An 18,587-nucleotide genomic window follows, 5' to 3' on the forward strand; every position below is an offset into this window, starting at 1 on the left:
TTTTATTATTTAGAGTATCGAGAAGATCTAACGTAAAACTTCGTCCTATTTCAAATATAAATTTTCTAAATAAATTGGATAAGCGCGGTGTTCGAACATAATTGTCATTAGATACAAAAAAAAAGAAAAAAAAAAAGAGAAACATAGGTAAGATGTCGTTTTCCATAAGATCAGAAAGAGAGAACGATTAGTACATGGCGTGGGCGGCTCGATAAGAGAATAAGAGGATTGTTATTCTCGTTGGTGGTGACTCGACTCGGAAGTGTATAGAGGGAGAGGATCTAGTGCGCCTGCGTTGAGCGTCGAATTTTGAGGAAGCCATGGGGCGGCCGGCGCGCCATACGAACGACGACGGGTCGCGCACTACGAGTAGGGCGCTGGTCGGCTCCGAAACGCCGAACAGGAGGAACAACGAGAACGAGGAAGCGAACGGACGTGCAAAAGACTAAGTTATTAGTCCGAATTAGTATTAAGCCCGAGTTCTTGTTGAGCGACCGAAATACAGGATATACTCTCATATATTTTGTTGTGTCCATCGATCGAAAATCAAAGGATTACAGTAGAAGAGATCGATAATGTCTTCGGCCGTCGCGAAAACTTCAAAATACACGTACCGTTCAACCGGCGGTGCAGGCTCTGCCGATGTCAGCATCGAATACAGCGCCGACCTGAGCGCTCTCTCCAGACTCGAGGTAGGTTCTCATTCCCATCCTATCACCTGTGAAAACATTCTATTAGATATTCTTAGAGCCCATCTCTTCGTACTATAACCAGGCCTGGACTAGACAAAAGAAACCAAAAATAAAAAAAAAAGATATATAGTGTCTTCGGCGAGTAAGCAAAGTGAGGAGTGATCCGAATGGAATGGCAGTGATGCGCGCAAGTTCAGTGACCATAAGGACCATCTTAGTGCCAATAGAAAGTGTTTAACTCGAGCTATTCGAACGCTAACCTATCGAAATAGTTGTACGTATTTACGTTCGCCGGCAATCAATGGCCGATCGCTCTTATTATTTCATTCCAATCGACGATCCCGTCAAATTCTTTTTTTTTTACGTCCGTTCGTGACATATAGAATACTTTTCCTCGAATTATCAAAATGCCTAACAAAATTTCCCTAATCGCGATTTTCCTTCGTTACGTAAAGCGTACTCTGATTTCGAGCGAATAAAAAGCGAGTCAAAAGAAGATCAACCCTCATTACAGGACTTCGTTCTTTCTCATTTCAGGACAAGATTCGTCTACTGCAGGATGATCTGGAGTCCGAGAGAGAGCTGCGTCAGAGGGTAAGTCTGATGGAAAGGGGGGGGGAAAGAAAGAAAATAAAAAAGGAGAAAGAATTTTTCTTACGAAAAAAGACAAATCCCTTTTGGATCCTGATTTTTGTGACCCTCCAGAACGAAATAGAGAAAAATGTAAGACCATGGTCCATCGGTCCGAAAGCCGTAATGAAGGGGCAGGGGGGCTGGGGGAACGACAGGATGTCGAAATGTCCAGCTCTACAGTCCGATCTATTTTTGGGGATGCGCGGCTCTCGAAACGTTCCGACATTCCTTCGAAGTATGTTGCCGACGCGGATCTGCCGCTTTGCGCGAAGAATAACTTTCGTTGGTTGGTGCGATCTTAAAAATAACGATCGTGAATAATAATACGATTTCAAAAATGCCAACTTTCTCAAGATGGATCTCAAAATAAATGAACCTTTTTTTATTTAAGAACAATATCCATCCTCAAATATATAATCACCGGAATAAATAATTTCTTTAGACGTCGACTTAATTATTGACTCGTACTACTGCCAAATATTTCCTCGACATTTCGAATATCTATAAGATTCCACGATAAGATATTTCTTATAAATTATTTTTATTAATATTATCACAATTGCAATTGATCTTTTTTTCTTTTTTTTTATTATATCTAAAGTTTATGTTTCAAACAAGATTGCGAGAAAAAACGTATCGCGTGATTCTCCGGTAGCGATAAACGCCTCATTTGTAACATGAATAAAGTTCCCGATATAGAGTGACTCTGTCCGAAATTAGATCGTTCTATTCGCGGTGAATAGAAACCTGACGTCAAGCTTGCACCGGAATAATCAAACCGCGCAAAGTTACGATCAACTTGGTTTCCTTTTTCATAAGAATCTCTTACGATTCGATGTATCGTGCTTTACTATCTTAATTAATAACGTAAGAATAAATATCATTCATTTTGTTTACACAGATCGAACGCGAGCGCGCTGATTTGAGCGTGCAAGTCATCCAGTTATCCGAACGTCTCGAAGAGGCCGAGGGTGGTGCCGAATCCCAGGTAAGTTTTTGATCCTCCTATTCTTGGTATGATTTCGAAGGAAGGTGGAAGAGAGCCTATGATGTATCACTTGCTGCTCTCGTCGTAGTTTGAAATCAACAAGAAAAGGGACACGGAACTAGCCAAGTTGCGCAAACTTTTGGAGGATGTTCATCTCGAGAGCGAAGAAACTGCTCATCTTTTGCGAAAGAAACATCAAGAGGTCGTCGTCGACTTCCAAGATCAAATCGATCAGCTTTCGAAAGCTCGCGCCAGGTTGGTGAAATTCTTCTTAGGATAAATACAAAATATAAAAATATCAAAGGGTGAGAAATAGAGAGAGAATCGTATCTCCGTCTGCTACTGAATCAGGATATTCATAATCTATTTATAGCTTATCTCCGCGCGGACGAAAGTACATAGATGTATGTATACGTTTGAAAATTTGCACGGATTATGCTTGCGATATTGGCCCTAGTCCAAGCTGCAGAGTTACTCGCACCTGAAATACACGAAGACTCGCTACCTCGGCAATTCTAAACATAGTTACCTTGCCTCGTAATACTCGAGGCGTCCGAGTCGACTCTATCGCCATCAGCTTTTTCTCCGACTAAACACAACGACGATGACGTATTTACGAAAAACTTGTCATCGTTACGTAGGGAACGGTCTAGTTCCTCCTTTGAGAAAATATAATTGGAAATACGACTATTATAAAAGTACTCGGAGAGAAAAATAAAAGCAGGAAATCGTGTCGTTCCACCTGTTAGCGAAGTCGAGAAGGAAAAAGAGACATTAACGCGATGGACCTTGTTAAAATAGCGCCACTTCGTGTGTCTCTCTCTCTCTCTCTCTCTCAACACTCTCTTACTCTCTTTCCCTTTTGCCTCGCACGTATACACACACGGCTTATGACTATTTTTACCCGTGCGACTCGCGCGGTAATACTCAAGCCCACATTGCCGCGCCATATTAGTACACGCGACTAGCTCGAATCCCCACTATACTCGGAATCGAGAAAACGACACCTTACACCCTCTATTATGTGCTTTACGAGAAGAAACGAGATAATATTCTTGAGATTTCCATTTGAAAAGAGTGCCAAGTGTCGCGAGAGAATACATGATCGATGTCATGGCGTCCGCTCTGCCTTTTGCTTCACGTTCGGCCCATTCACTACTCTCTCTCCCTCTCTCTCTCTCTACTCTTACTTTACTCATCAATCGTGTTATATTTTGGTGTTATATATGGCACTTATCCTACTCTATTGCCACTTAGGACCATTTTTTAATTGAAATCATGAACGAATAGAAGGTGCTTTTGTTTTCTTTTCGATATTGGTTCGCGATCGATCGACTTATCGCCTAAATATTGCAGGGCTGACAAGGAAAAGTCGAAATTCCAGCAGGAAGTATACGAATTACTTGCCCAGCTGGATAATGTCACGAAAGAGAAGTTGATGTCTTTCAAGACAGTGGAGAAACTCGAAGTTCATATATCGGAGTTGAACGTGAAAATCGAGGAACTGAATCGTACTATCGTTGACATCACTAGTCATAAGACTCGCCTTTCACAGGAGAACATCGAATTGACGAAGGAAGTACAGGATTTAAAAGTAAGATAGGATTGGAAACCGGAAGAAAATAGAATCACTGACTTTACACAAATTTTCTTAAACTTGTTATTGAATTTTCTTTTTAGGTAAACATCGAAAACGTGACTTATCTAAAGACCCAAATCGTTGGACAACTCGAGGACTCTCGTCGCCGTCTCGAAGATGAAGAACGCCGTCGTTCATTGGTCGAAGCATCTTTACACCAGGTCTATTATCTGTCCCTAACAAATATTGATCATTTTTCTCTCTCTGACATAAAATAAAAATAAAAGTATAAATTGACAAATGTTCGCGGAACAGGTCGAGGTGGAGTTGGAATCTGTTCGGGTTCAATTGGAAGAAGAATCTGAAGCACGATTGGACATTGAACGTCAATTGGTCAAATCTAATGGCGAAGTCTCTGTATGGAGATCGAAATACGAGACTGAAGCTAATGCTCGAGCAGAAGAGGTGCAATATTTATTATTGTCGGATATAGTCTCTCTCTTTCGAACAATCAACGATATTTTTCTTTTTAATGATCGATTCTATTCGTTTTACTCCTAGGTCGAAGAATTACGTCGCAAGTATGCTGCTCGTATCCAAGAACAAGAAGAACAGATCGAAACTCTTCTCGTGAAAATTAACAATCTCGAGAAACAAAAATCTCGTCTTCAGTCCGAAGTAGAAGTTCTCATCATCGATCTTGAAAAGGTAAAAATCATTTATTTTTGCATCTATATTCGATTGTGATCAATTCAATTGAACTAATATTTGATTTCAGGCTAATGGAACTGCCCGGGAATTGCAAAAACGTGTCGAACATTTGGAGAAGATACAAATCGAATTGAAATCTCGTCTCGATGAGACTGTGGCTATGTATGAGCAGAGTCAACGCGATTTCCGTAACAAGCAACAGGAATTACAACGTACGAATGCTGAACTCGACAAGACCCGCGAAATCAAAGAACAACTGATTCGCGAAAACAAAAAATTGGGTGGTAAGTTAATAAATAAGAGTAACGATAACAACATAAGCCAGCATTTTATATGCATATATATATATATATATATTTGAAAATGTGCATCAATGAATTTGTTTATAGATGATCTCGGCGATGCCAAGAATCAGTTAGCTGACATGAACCGTAGACTACATGAATTGGAATTGGAACTTCGTCGTTTAGAAAATGAACGCGAAGAACTTGCTGCTGCTTATAAAGAAGCTGAAGCAGTTAGTAACTTTAATCTCGTCTCTTACTAAATTTCCTATTAATTCTCTTATCTCTATTTTCGTTCACCTTCAATCTTAATACACGATCTCCAAATTGGATTTTAATGCAAGAAGCTCAATTTCAGGGTCGCAAGATAGAAGAACAACGTTCGCAAAGACTATCAGCCGAATTGAGCCAACTTCGTCACGAGTATGAGCGTCGTATTGCTGAGAAGGACGAAGAAATCGAAATTATTCGGTAAGTAGTTGCTTTGTAAAATGTTCTCTTTTTTTTAATCTTTAAATTTAATGAGAGTTCAATTTTTACTATTAACATTAAATCTTATAGTCATTTTATGTTGTGTGAATTTTATATAACCCTTTTCGTGTGTAAGGCTTTAAGACTTTTCAACCCACCCATGTATAGTTTATCTATAAATTTTTTTTTTAACAAAACTCTACGAAATTTATTTTTCCATCTGAAACGATTTCCTACAACTGCGTAGAATTTAAAAAAAATCGGTTTTCTGTCAACTGAGCTTTCCCCTTGTTAATTTATTTACGAAATAAAACAATATATTGAGTAATTTATTCGCACGGTGAATGAAACCTATTGAGATTCATTACCTTTTCACTTGCTGTGAATTATATATATATAAAGAATATTTTTTATTTATATATATAAAGAAATGAGTATGTTCGTCGATTTAATAAATGATCACGCGACTAAGGTTCGTAAATATGTGAAATACGCGCCACTACATTTTGATTAACTCATAATACGCATGCATAGACAATTAGTAAACAACAATGTATATGCTTTTAATTAATTGTATATATCACATCCTGTTATTTATAAAATACGATCAATTTGAAGAACGATTCATCCGACTACTATATCGACCCAATTACTATTTATACTTAATCTATTTGTATGAAACGTACAAAGTGTCGGCGACCGCGAAAATCGAACCGCTATCGAACGATCGATCACTCCTATTAGCTCCTACAATCAACATATTACAATAGGATGGCGCTTAGTAATGTGTGTGTGTAAAGACCCCTTTTAGTTCAAACGATTAAATTAAATGATTTTATTTTCATCGATTAAAATGAAATTTAGAAAAGTGGAAGATTTGTTGAATTAAAATAGTGCGTCGTCGAGAATTGAAATGACTATCGTTATTCACGAAGAAGAATAAAAAGATAATGAGAAGTTAATGAGAACATAACGCTAATGAATGACAACTTCGGTTGACACCTATGCAGACTCAGCCTAATAATAAAACTAGTCGCGATCCAATCGTTATTAAAAGGTGACGATTGCTTGTTCTCAATGTGGCAATTACAAAAGAAAATTTTGCAAAAGATGCCGTCATAGCTTCGGCCTAATTATCATTAGATAGCTCAACGAAAATGCTCGGTAGTATTAGTCATACTTTCGGATCGTATTAAAAAGGATCTCGTCGAGCATAAGGAAACTTAGAACGAGATCGATAGCGTTAGGCGTTTGGAAGCTAGAAAGAAAAGCCGAATAGACAAAATGGCGGGTTACATGCCGCCTAATCAAATGCCACTTGAGCCAAGATGGCATCACTGGCCAACATACGTGTACGATAAGAATTATGGATACGGTATGAATTATTATCAGCCAATGTTGGATTATATCGATCGAAGGAAAGAAACGCAAGAAAGATCGAGATCGGCGTTAGGTCGATTGGAAGGAAATGGAAGGAGAGTTCTGTTTCCTGACTTACCTTGGTCAGATGGCAGATTTTTGTGGGAGGATGAAAAATTGCAAACCTATGACAAGGAAAATTTGATAAAACGAGCGATCGACGCCGAGGATCAAGCGAGAGATCATCTATCTCGCTTCAAGGTACGAAACGAAAAGAATTGAAAATAAAAAACAAAATAGGTCTTTTTCATTTCAGATCAAGTTGAAATAATCGAACGCGTATAAATAACGAAGGAAATGCGTTTTCCTCGCTAAAGAAAACACTGATCGGGCGAGCCACTTGACCTTTTCGCTTGCTAAATTTAGTACAGCGGAAGTGATTGTCTTGAGCGGGCGAGTGTAGCTAAGATCAAAAAAGAAAACAAAAAGGAAGATGAATGCTTAGCTCGTCGCATCTTTCTCTTTCCCCCTCTCTTTTCTCTCTTTTCCTGCCGATCAAAAGATTTTTCAGCGATAACCCTTAACCCTGTAGCTGCTCGGTAACAAGGACGACTAACAATAAAAATATCGCGAAAGCGCGTCAAACGTTTTGTTGGCAGTCTATTATTTGGAGCGTTTCTCTTCATCTTCGTCTCCCGGTGAGCCGTTTGCCAAGTCGCTCGAGCGATGGAAAAAAATCCATCTCGCGTCACCCAGACCCGATCGAACGTAGTCAGTCAGTCAGTCGTGCTACGGTAGTCGTGCAACTCGAGAGTTTCGGTCTATAACTACTACATTTCTAAGTTTAGAAAGAAAGAGAGAGAGAGAGAAAAAGAAAAGTAACAGGCTCTGGTTAGGCTCCTTTGAGCAAAGATAAACTGTCTTGCGCGAGTGAGGAATTTGAAGAAATAAAATCGTCTAAAGATTAACAAGACTTCCTCTTTTCACGTTTGAAGATAGCAAAACGAACGGACTTTAGCCTGGCGAAGACTATACACGCCAGTCGAGTGACGCAGAACATCCTCAACCGAGCTTCTCCATTTTGGCTGGGCGAACGTGCGAAAACGACGTGTATATCGAGAGACGCGGAACTGAAAGCTTTAGCCGACCTCAAGATGCAAGCTCTAAAGGATATTCAGATGTTGAAAGAAGTCCAAGACGCTATGGATCGCGGCAAGAGTTATCGCGGCAAATCTGCGAAAGCTATCGAATTTCAACTTAGAGCCGAGGCTCTGAAAAATCTTAGCACGAGCCGCGAACTTGCCGATATTCGAAAATATCGAATAGAAATGGGTTGTGCCTCCGCGGATGAGATAGATCGCCACAAATTGATTGAGAAAAGGTCCAAATTGATGTTCGACGAGGGTAAACTAACGGAACCTCTCGATATTCTTAGCGAGGAACTACGAGGATACGAGAAGAAATCGAGCAATTATTTTCTGGACAAGAGGTATCGAGACACTCGGAAGCGGATTCGACAAGAATTTGCCTATCGCGAACGTGACCCCATATTGGATTATAAATATTTTAACCGTTTCTGGTACACGAACCGCTAAACGACAGCATTTGTGTGTTAAAAATACCTAAATGTTCATACAAGGGTAAACTTGAATAAACTATGAAACTTCGATATAGCATCGATCAATTAATCTGTTATTGCTTTCCAATTTATTCACAATTCCTTTCGATTATTCTAACTACCTCCTAGCTTCCCATAAAATCAACTTTATCCCCAAAACAATCAGTCACTTTTTTGCTTTTTGTTTGACGCTTTATGCTTTGCAAATATTTCGCTAAAAATCAATATTATTCGATATATTATCATGATCTATGACATTAACTTAGCAAACAGACCAGCATTGAAATCGAGCAATTGAATGCTCGCGTCGTTGAAGCGGAAACGAAGCTGAAGACCGAAGTACAGCGAGTAAAGAAGAAGCTCCAGATTCATATTACCGAGTTGGAACTTTCTCTCGACGTTGCCAACAAAAACAACATCGATTTGCAGAAAACTATAAAGAAACAATCTCTAACCCTTACCGTACGTATTTTCAATCGGTAAAAGTTTCAAGTTCGTAGAGAGACTTTGATCGATCATCCATTTATTATCCCTTAGGAACTCCAAGCCCATTACGACGAAGTTCAGCGTCAACTGCAAGTAACCTTGGATCAGTTGGGCATCAGCCAGAGACGTCTCCAGTCGTTGACGGCCGAGCTCGAGGAAGTTCGCGGCAATTACGAATCCGTGAGTACTATTTGTTACAACAGAAGATGGTATTAACTAAGGAACAAATTTATAATGAAATCGATGGTTAACATAATATTAATATTTGTCAAGGCCCTCCGCGCAAAGAGAACCGTCGAGCAGCAGTACGAAGAGTCGGTTAGCCGTATTAACGAATTGACGACTATCAACGTGAACATAGCTTCATCCAAGGCTAAGCTCGAACAAGAATTAACAACTTTGGCTGGCGATTACGAAGAAGTTACCAAGGAGTTGCGAGTCAGCGACGAAAGATATCAACGCGTGCAGAACGAATTGAAGCATACCGTGGAGATTCTTCACGAGGAACAAGAACGTATTGTGAAAATCGAGGCGATCAAGAAATCGCTTGAAATCGAAGTGAAGAATTTGTCGGTGAGATTGGAGGAAGTCGAGGCTAACGCGATCGTTGGCGGAAAACGCATAATCAGCAAGCTAGAAGCAAGGGTAAGAAAACAACGGTGTTAATAACTTGGAATGCTAATTAAATCAATGTTTTTCCATTTGCACTAATCTAACACAAACGAAAAATGTAGATTCGCGACCTGGAACTCGAATTGGACGAAGAGAAACGTAGACACTCGGAAACCGTGAAGATTTTGCGAAAGAAGGAACGAAACATCAAGGAAGTGATGATCCAAGTGGAAGAAGATTCGAAGAACATCGCTTTGTTGCAAGAATCGTTGGACAAGGCGAATCAAAAAGTGTGCATCTATAAGAGACAACTCCAAGAACAAGAGGGCATGTCCCAGCAAAGCGTGACCAGGGTTCGCCGATTCCAAAGAGAACTTGAAGCAGCCGAGGATCGTGCCGACACCGCCGAAAGCAATTTGACTTTGATTCGTGCCAAACACCGCAGCTTCGTTACCACCTCGACCGTACCCGGTTCCCAGGTCTACCTTGTCCAGGAGACGAGGCAGGAGCTGTAATAACTTTGTTACAAAGATCATCGCCACCCTTATTATCATTTCGAACGCCACGTCGTCCTCCTTTTAAACGTATGTATCCTGCTGACCTAAATTGCACACGTTTAGGTAACCTTAACGTTAACAGTAAATTTTTTTTCAGAGTCATCATTCTAATCCTACGACGATAAAACAGTAGCAGAAGCAACAACGGCAAAAGCAGCAGGACGAACGATCCAAAGACGGGAGGACCGAAAGAGTTTTCAACGGGTAAATCATTAAAAAGCCATCGTACGCGAAAGTACGTTGCTATTACTTATAAAGGAACGACCCGTCGTAAATTCGACGTACACATAATATATATATACATTATGTATATATTATATGTACATTATATATATATTTAATCCAACGAAAATTTCCACTTCCTCTCGTGAACGAAAAGAATAAGAAATACGGGACACTTTAATCGAACCAAAGCAAATGATCAAAATATAACAACAAATAGATTCTAACCAAAATAAAAAAGCTTACTGCAGGTGCACATATAAAAATATAAAACGTTGTAAAGAAAAATTGAGGATAAATAAACGGCATTAATTATTATTATTCTTATCCTATCAATGATGTGGCTATTATTAATCGCGTAATGAAAATAAACATAAGAGAGAGTGAGAAAGCGAGACACGACCGAGGTTCCGTCGTGCCGCGCTATTCGCGATTATCGCACATGTATTTAAATGGATAACGTTAATTCTATGCTATTATTACACATATAGGTATTATTGTCCGTACACACAAATCTCGCTATACGACATACACAATAACCTGTGTCAATATTAATTTAATAAATAAATTCAAAGTCGTAAGTACAAAAGCTCGTTGAGTCCTCTCTTTTCTCTCCTAGCGAATCCTTTTTTATGGTGTAAGGATATATCATAAAGAGATTGCATCAATCAATAAGCTGTTAAAAGTAAACTCCATTTATTCAAGCCAATTAAGTATTTCCCATAGACCTCGGTGGCAATCTTTTTTTTATTTATCTAGTAGAGTCTGTTGAGACGTTCAACGTTTACGAGATCCTTTTAATAGTAATCATTCATTTTGTCTTTTTTTCCTTTTTTTTTTTTTCATTTAAACAAGATTACGACTTATTAAAATATAGATAGTAATACGCTCGTGAGAAAAAATAGTAAAATTTGTAAAAATCGAAAACGTTAAACGTTGTAAAAGGATTACATCGCATCTTTGCGAATTACAAATCGATAATAGTGATAAACAATCAGCGTTATCGGGTTGTGTATATTATATATTATTTAACAGTACCACAAGAGACTCATCCACGTTACACCAGCCACGTTCCGTACAACAAGAAATTATTTGTAGTACTTTGAATACATCGCACAATTCTATGCGAGAATCGCAATATCACGAGGTAGCCTCGTCGATGATCGCGAGTGATCGCAATCCTGATATGATGAAGATAGTTTTACCGAACGTCCCAAAGTTACTTAAGAATTCTTACCAATCGTATACAGCGCACCACGTTAGACAACTAAATTCTTCTTTAGTCTTCGCAGAGCAATCGTCATTTTTTATGTTTATGTGTATGTATATGTGTATGTGCATGTATATATGTATGTATATGTGTGTATAGGAATAAACTCGAATGAACCCTTTCGCTAAGGCAGGCCTGCATGTACACTTCGCAAACGAACAGTCGTCTTCGGCATTTTAAATTATTTTGACAATGCTTTGTAGAATGAAATTTTTTGAAAATGATACATCAACGATCGCATAATCAGTAAATCAATTATATCTTTGTCAAAATTAGCCGCCATTAGTAACAAAAGGGTTACTCAATAGTTCTTACACATTAATGAATTAATTCACTGTGTCGTTCTCACAGAGGAGCAGTCTTTTTATAAAATACTTACACTTTTGTAAGATCAAAATCTAATCGCTTAATGCATTCTCCTCGAGTAAAATCTATCAACAAATAGGATTATTCGAAGAAGACATGTGTAAAAATGATAATGACGATGACGATGACGATGACGATGATGATAATAATGCAAACGTGGCATGTGATCGCTACGGACCTATCTATTCGTATCTGTAAGTGTATGCTTGCATGTATGTACACATATATGCAGTGCTTTATTTGTAAAAATAAAGAAAAGGTGCCGGAACGGCGTTCCAGTGCGTTACACCACAAAAAAAGCACTGCATATATGTATCTTACAGGGAATAAAAAACAACATCACTCGTAGATCCAACCATCCATTACGAAAATTACAAGGGTTCGTTCTATCGGTGCGCAATTGATCGAATAACATTTACATCGTTATTTACAGGATTATTATACATTGGAAAGAAATAAAAAAGAAAATAAATATTTTTAACAAAGTGGTAGGAAATATGGTTAGACGCAATTATATAGTAACGCGCTTAAAATTAATTATGCTACGTTCGAATATAATGACGTAATATATTATAAAGGCAGAAGAATCAGAAAATTCGTTTGCTTTTCCTTTCGAAATTCTTTCGCTTATAAATCTGGTCGTAATATGAGGTACTTTCGCAAGGAAAAAAAAAGAAACGAATAAAAGATCAAGTTTGAACCATTGTTAGGCAAGTTAATTGTAAGAAATATCTTTCACCAGAGTATCCTTAAATGTAATTTAAATTGTTACATATTTTTTCGAAGATAACGAATATTATGCATATTTTGAGAATAAGAGTAGGCCAAATATCGTGTACTTGATAAATAAAAATAAAATATCAAACTCTTCATTTAAAAAATCTCTTATCAATTATCATTCTACACTTCCTATAAACTTGTACTTTTTTTCGCATTCTTATAATATTCCATTTATTAATTACAGATAGAATAATAATTATTAAGGAAAAAATGAATAAAAAAAGGTTCGATGATGCTTTTTCAACGATTGTTTTTGCTAAAGGAAAAGGTACAAACCAAGCTGTGCCACATCGATTATCACTATTTATCGCTAACTTTGTTGTCTTTGTAACCCCAGTAATATTTTCCAAATCGTGAACATTCCTACAAATTTCATCGATCTACTTGAAAATGTAAAAATCGCAATTCTTTCTTCTCATTTAGTTTGTTAAAATCATTCCTATTTAGAATTCTTTTTCTTTCTCTCTCAATGATTCACAGAAAATCGTACTCCATGATTTGGAAAACTTCAAAGTCTATTATTTACAGTCGTAACTATAAAAAGAGCTCGCTTTAACACATTTGGAATCACTTTTCGTATCTTTATTTTGTTTGTTTTGCTATATATATACCGGCATATACATATAGCTTCTTAACGATTCTTTTAATCTATTTTCCCAGGGGAAAACAATGCGACATAGAAATTTGTTTCGCGTGAATATACGTGGTTCTACCTGTATCTAACAATTGCTTCGCAATACCCCTTGAATTAACTGGAAAAGTTTTAAAATAAGTTAGACTCTATGTAGATATATATATATATATATATATATATATATATATCCGTGTGTGTATACTGTATCGTCATAAAGGTAAATACAACTTCTTCCCTCCAACGATATTGATACTGGCATAAATGTAGCCACAATGATGGAATATTTTTCTTCGTTTTATTGTTACTCTCCATTTGTACAAGTTTTGACTTAAACCGTTAAGATGGAAAGAAAGAACGATAGAGGATGAAATTTTATTTGGCAGTTTAGCATCGTCGGATATAATTATTTTAGTGAAATTGATTGGACGCTTCAGAAACACATCTTTTCTCGATTGGGAAAATAATCATTTCCTATTCTCGGCAAAGAAATTAGCTTTGAACGATACTGGCAATGTTTAAACGTTTCATCAATGTGAATTCTTCTTTAGTATTCCTTAAATATTCGTATAACTCCACTCTTGCCAATCTTACTAAGATTTATCTAGGTATATATGTATATGGTATGTAAATGTATCGTCCCTGTGCGCATGTATCATACGTGTGTGATTTATTATAAAGGAAGTGGCGAGGATGTAATTACGAAGATCATCAACTAATATTATCATTACTAATTTTTCTGCTTTAGTTAACATTTGGTTGGGTATTGGCACAGAGTTGTACTAGCAGTATGGAAATATCTGCGGAAATATCTGCGGAAATATCGCGTCGATGAAAGGCCCACGTTCGTTATCGAAACGGCTAATGAATTTACTTAATCACGCAACTCGTGTATAAAGATTCGTCAACGCGTACGGCTTGCCCTTTCGTTTACATATTTTATAAATTAGCCTACTTCGTAATAGGAATGTACATAAAAGGTGAGCAAATAGAGTTTTACTTCGAACCATTTGTTCGTTACGATTTACATACGAGAATGATATAAGTATAATAATTATCAAAGCTATCGAGAGACATTAATTACCTTCAAATTGACTGTTCATTATTAGGTCCCTATAAGATTCGGTAAGATCATAAATAATGGTTATCGCGAATAACCGACCAGTTTAAATCTAAACAGTCTTCTGGGACATGCGATTTGTTATGCCATTAATGGAATAAATCGTACAGTGTAACAGGATATAATCCTTAGTTTCAATTCTGGTTAGAAGAAAAGAAACTTGTCACGATGTGAGAAGAATCGAAATTTACGGTCCTGTCAACCGTACCTTCTTCGTAAAAAATCATCTACACCGTTTGCTATGTTTATTAAGAAAAGTTCACATAAACCCTGTAAGATATGTATCCAGCGCCCGTACTATTTATTATTTTAATATTTCTCAGTCTTATCTCTATCGCAATCTGCGGCAGTTGAATTAAATGAATCCATTCTTACACCATCATAAAAGCCAATTATAAATGTATGTTCGCTTCTTTGCCGAGATTAGGAAAACAAAAACGATTTATTTCTTTTGTTATTCTATCGCGATCTTGAATAATTATATTATCATAAAGAAAAGCGACAAAAATTCTTCTTCAACTTAAGACTTTTCACTTATAATTTAAACCCCGAAGCATTTAATAGCCGATGCTTTTAGAAAACGGAAGAGGAAGTGAACGCAGCGACCGAGCGCGGTGTCATCGATAAAAAAAAACAATATATAAAAATACGATTATGTTTTTTAAAAGGACTCTTGCTTTCGCTACATAATTATATTTACTTTAACGTTGATTATTGGATGACGAAGATTATTAAACCCTCTCTATCTGTCCATCTCATCTATGTATCTCTATCTCTATCTCGCCTTCTTTCTTTCGTCTTCGACGATTATTCTTATCGTGCGAGCACTACTACATACGAAAGCATTGCCATATTTGCAATCGTTCTCGCTATATTCGTCCAATACAAAATTATCGTCGTCTGCTTTATTATTCAGTATCTTATCCTCTAATGAATATTAAACTCCTCGCCAGACTACTATTTCCAAAAAATGAAACAACGTGCAACGACTTTCCAATGATTCGCCTGATTTTATTTTATTACAATCATTCGAAAGTTATTATTTATTGTTTCATTTCAACCAGCTATTTCATGGTTTACAGTAAAAAAATGAGCTGCGTTTAACTTTTCTTCTATAAAAAAAAAAATAAACTAAATTTTACTAAAGAGATTCAACGTTGAACGTTGGTACGCTAATAGACACTCGTGGCAAAATTATCAAGATAAATTAAGAGAACTTTAGGTGAAAACATAGTACTTCTTCGCAATAACCAAAGTTTTCTATCCCGATGTTTTAAACTAATAATTTGCATAATATGAAAAAGTACAATATTACGCTTTGCAAACAACTTCGTCGTAGCAAAAATATTAATGTTTATCAGAGGATAAGATAATTATTAATGAAGCTTGCTAGTGCATATCATACGTACATTCGATCAATGCCAAATTTATAAACTCTCGTTCGTATTGATTGCTTTTCGTCGTACAAAATACACAACATATCGTACAAACACCAAACAACCGTTCACTTTCGTGTTGTCTGTCGATCTCAACGCGAAAGAGAAAGAAAAGAAGAAGAAGAAGAGGGGAAGATGAAAAGAGAAACTAAAGAAAGACGTTGGGAAAATAGTAGAAAATTGTGCTCATAAAAGAAAGATTACAACGTCGCCAATAATTCATACGTTGTAGCTCATTAGAATGGTGACATTTTTCATTCCCTTCTTCTTTTTCTCTTTGCCTCTCTTCCCGTAACATTCCATTAAAAAATTCCTGAAAATATAGATTCTCCAATTTATATCTTTCTTTCTCTCTCTTTCTCTCTTTTTCCTTTCTTTTTTATTTTTATTATTAGCGTCTCTCGTTCGCAATTTTTCATTTCTTTGTTTACTTGTTTCTTTCTTTTTTTTCATACTCGCATAAACCACTCTCGCTACCATTAACTCATTTGCTCTCCTCCTTTCACACTACTTTACAGTCGCTCTTGAGCTTAGCACCCTTCAATTTCAGCCTTCCTGTGTTACAAAGGAAATACGTTTCGACATATTCGCGGGAAATACCATAGCATGTCGCGATCAACTTGCAAAGCGTACGTCTTAAGAGAAATATTTGGTTATATCTACGTTAAAAACGTTACACGCGTGGACGCGTATATACGTATGTATATATATTTAAGTCAATCAGTAAAGATAACTGGTCGTAGATAAAAGGCCTTCCAATATCAACGAAATTGCGATAAAGCTCTTCGCATTATGAAACTACCATTTATCAAGCAAATTTCTCTTTTCATTCGTATCGTTTTGGAATATTTCTGTTTCAATGTAAGAGTTTTATCTTCTCGCTTACCTATTCCCCGATTGCGCATAAAGAAAAGATTACAAATAGTTGAACATTTCAAAATTTTATCGTTAATTATTAGGTCTACCGGAAAGTTCTATCCGTTTTTGAATTGAAAGAACATAACACAATTTTTATACATTTAATAATATACTTTCCATCGTTACTTATGACTTCTTGTCCTTCCAGCAACCTTCTTTATATATGTCTCAAATCAACATGTGCATATGGATTAAAACTTAAAGTAACACAATTGGACAGAACTTTCCGGTAGACCTAATATAATAAGATAAAAATATTTTCAAAATCATGATTCTTGCTTGCTTGTATTTCATCGAAAAGATCAATTTAAAAAAGTGTAGATAAACTCGTTAAAAATAATAAATATATAAATGGCATGTACGTTTTGTTTACTTCTTCTCAATACCAGCTCTTTCCGTCGCTTGCATCGTCAAGAAAAAATTTGTCTGCGTATATGCATTTCTCTTGTAACACACGTTGTACGGTACATGCTCTCGAGAAGTTTGGTTTCTGCTCGCACTTGTTAAAATATCGACGATAAGTTTCATTTTATGAATATATAAAGGAAGTATTTAAAAATAGAAACACTATCTAGAACATCTTGAAATAAATAAAAATGTGTTCGATAAACAAAATATTCTGATTTGTTCCTTAATCTCCATGGATAGAACACATTCGATTAAAGAAATTCGATTAAAAAAATCAGTTTTAATATACAACGTAAGGCATCCAACTTGCTTAACTCGAATAACTTCTAAAATCGTACATTAAACAAACAATTATTTATACAGAAATATTTGATATCACGTAACTTCTGTAGAAGTGATTTTTTATTTCGTGTATAATTTGAAAGTTATTCGAAGTAATCAAGTTAGATGCCTCGCGCTGCGTTATCTTTATTCATATTGGGAATACCATTTGTGGTTAATCGACATCACAGTCGAGTAATCCCCTACGCACGCGTATACGAACTGACATATAAACTTATAATTATCGCTTAATAATAATCCATAAACGTTACTACAGGATAAATTTATGTAGTTTATCTTAATAGTATTATAATAAATATACAGCAGTAATGTAACATAGATTATACTGCGATTAACCAAAAGCATTTTTCAAGCTTTTCGATTGACTTTAGCTTTGTTGTTGTGTTCCGATAAATGAAAAATAATAATATTAACCCTTTACACTCGAAATTTCTTTTCATTCATATTACCAGCAACTCGAAGCGATTTTGATGAAAAGATCATATTCACATGTAAGTTAAAATGATATACGCATTCGTCATTCGTCACCAACAGAGAAACATCCTACAACTTGTTTTTACGATTTGTTTTTGTTCTTATATTAACCCTTTGCACTCGAGACTGTTTCCGCGCGGACTACTATCCAGCAACTCGCGCCTTTGGTGAATTTCTTTCCTCTAACATAAAATAGGTGCACATATTAATTAAAGCATAAAACTTTTATATTATGATATTTTATGTATCTTTACATCTTTACGAAGATAATTTCTGAAACATTAGTTTTTGTAATTTTGTTTTGAATGATATTTCATGTAACAATTGCTGAGATGCATGTCCGGTTTGTCGGAACAAGTATTACAATAGTATATCGTTTAATGACTTTTGACGGGGTTATTTTCTTTGAGAGCAGACTTTGCAATCCTTACTAACTCCTGTTAGAATGTTATGCAGCTTTTTATTTAGGCGGATGTTTTCGGAATCGTAGGTTGAAGTCGAAGCTCAAGCGCGTGTCCGACGAAAATCTCCAATCAATTACCAAACCAAACGATCAAGGCCCGATTTGATTTCTTCCGATTCTGTATAACAAATTCATTCAAAACTGTCGGATCTTTCGTCTTCTTACAC

The 18,587-nt window shown here is 36.5% G+C and overlaps 1 protein-coding gene across 1 annotated transcript; it reads left to right on the forward strand.

Moving 5' to 3' along the window:
- Positions 1-330: 330 nt before the first annotated feature.
- Positions 331-10,804, forward strand: LOC106793847 (paramyosin, long form). Its single transcript, XM_014761096.1, has 16 exons — positions 331-692; positions 1,230-1,286; positions 2,227-2,313; positions 2,402-2,568; positions 3,670-3,907; positions 3,994-4,113; positions 4,208-4,357; positions 4,454-4,600; positions 4,671-4,887; positions 4,993-5,120; positions 5,246-5,358; positions 8,602-8,797; positions 8,873-9,001; positions 9,095-9,466; positions 9,556-10,017; positions 10,088-10,804. Exons 1-15 carry the CDS (start codon positions 576-578, stop codon positions 9,946-9,948), a joined length of 2,631 nt encoding a protein of 876 aa, XP_014616582.1. The 5' UTR covers positions 331-575; the 3' UTR covers positions 9,949-10,017; positions 10,088-10,804.
- Positions 10,805-18,587: the final 7,783 nt, after the last annotated feature.

The sequence above is a fragment of the Polistes canadensis genome, unplaced genomic scaffold, assembly GCF_001313835.1.
Source record: "Polistes canadensis isolate GaletaPanama2010 unplaced genomic scaffold, ASM131383v1 scaffold_1, whole genome shotgun sequence".
NCBI classification, from domain to species: Eukaryota; Metazoa; Arthropoda; class Insecta; order Hymenoptera; family Vespidae; genus Polistes; species Polistes canadensis.

Bases quoted from the DNA above. Each gene is read 5' to 3' on its own strand.
- LOC106793847 (XM_014761096.1), top strand. From the start codon at position 576: ATGTCTTCGGCCGTCGCGAAAACTTCAAAATACACGTACCGTTCAACC. The intron at 3,908-3,993 runs GTAAGATAGGAT...TTTTCTTTTTAG, and splicing joins AGGAAGTACAGGATTTAAAA to GTAAACATCGAAAACGTGAC. The intron at 4,601-4,670 runs GTAAAAATCATT...ATTTGATTTCAG, and splicing joins TCATCATCGATCTTGAAAAG to GCTAATGGAACTGCCCGGGA.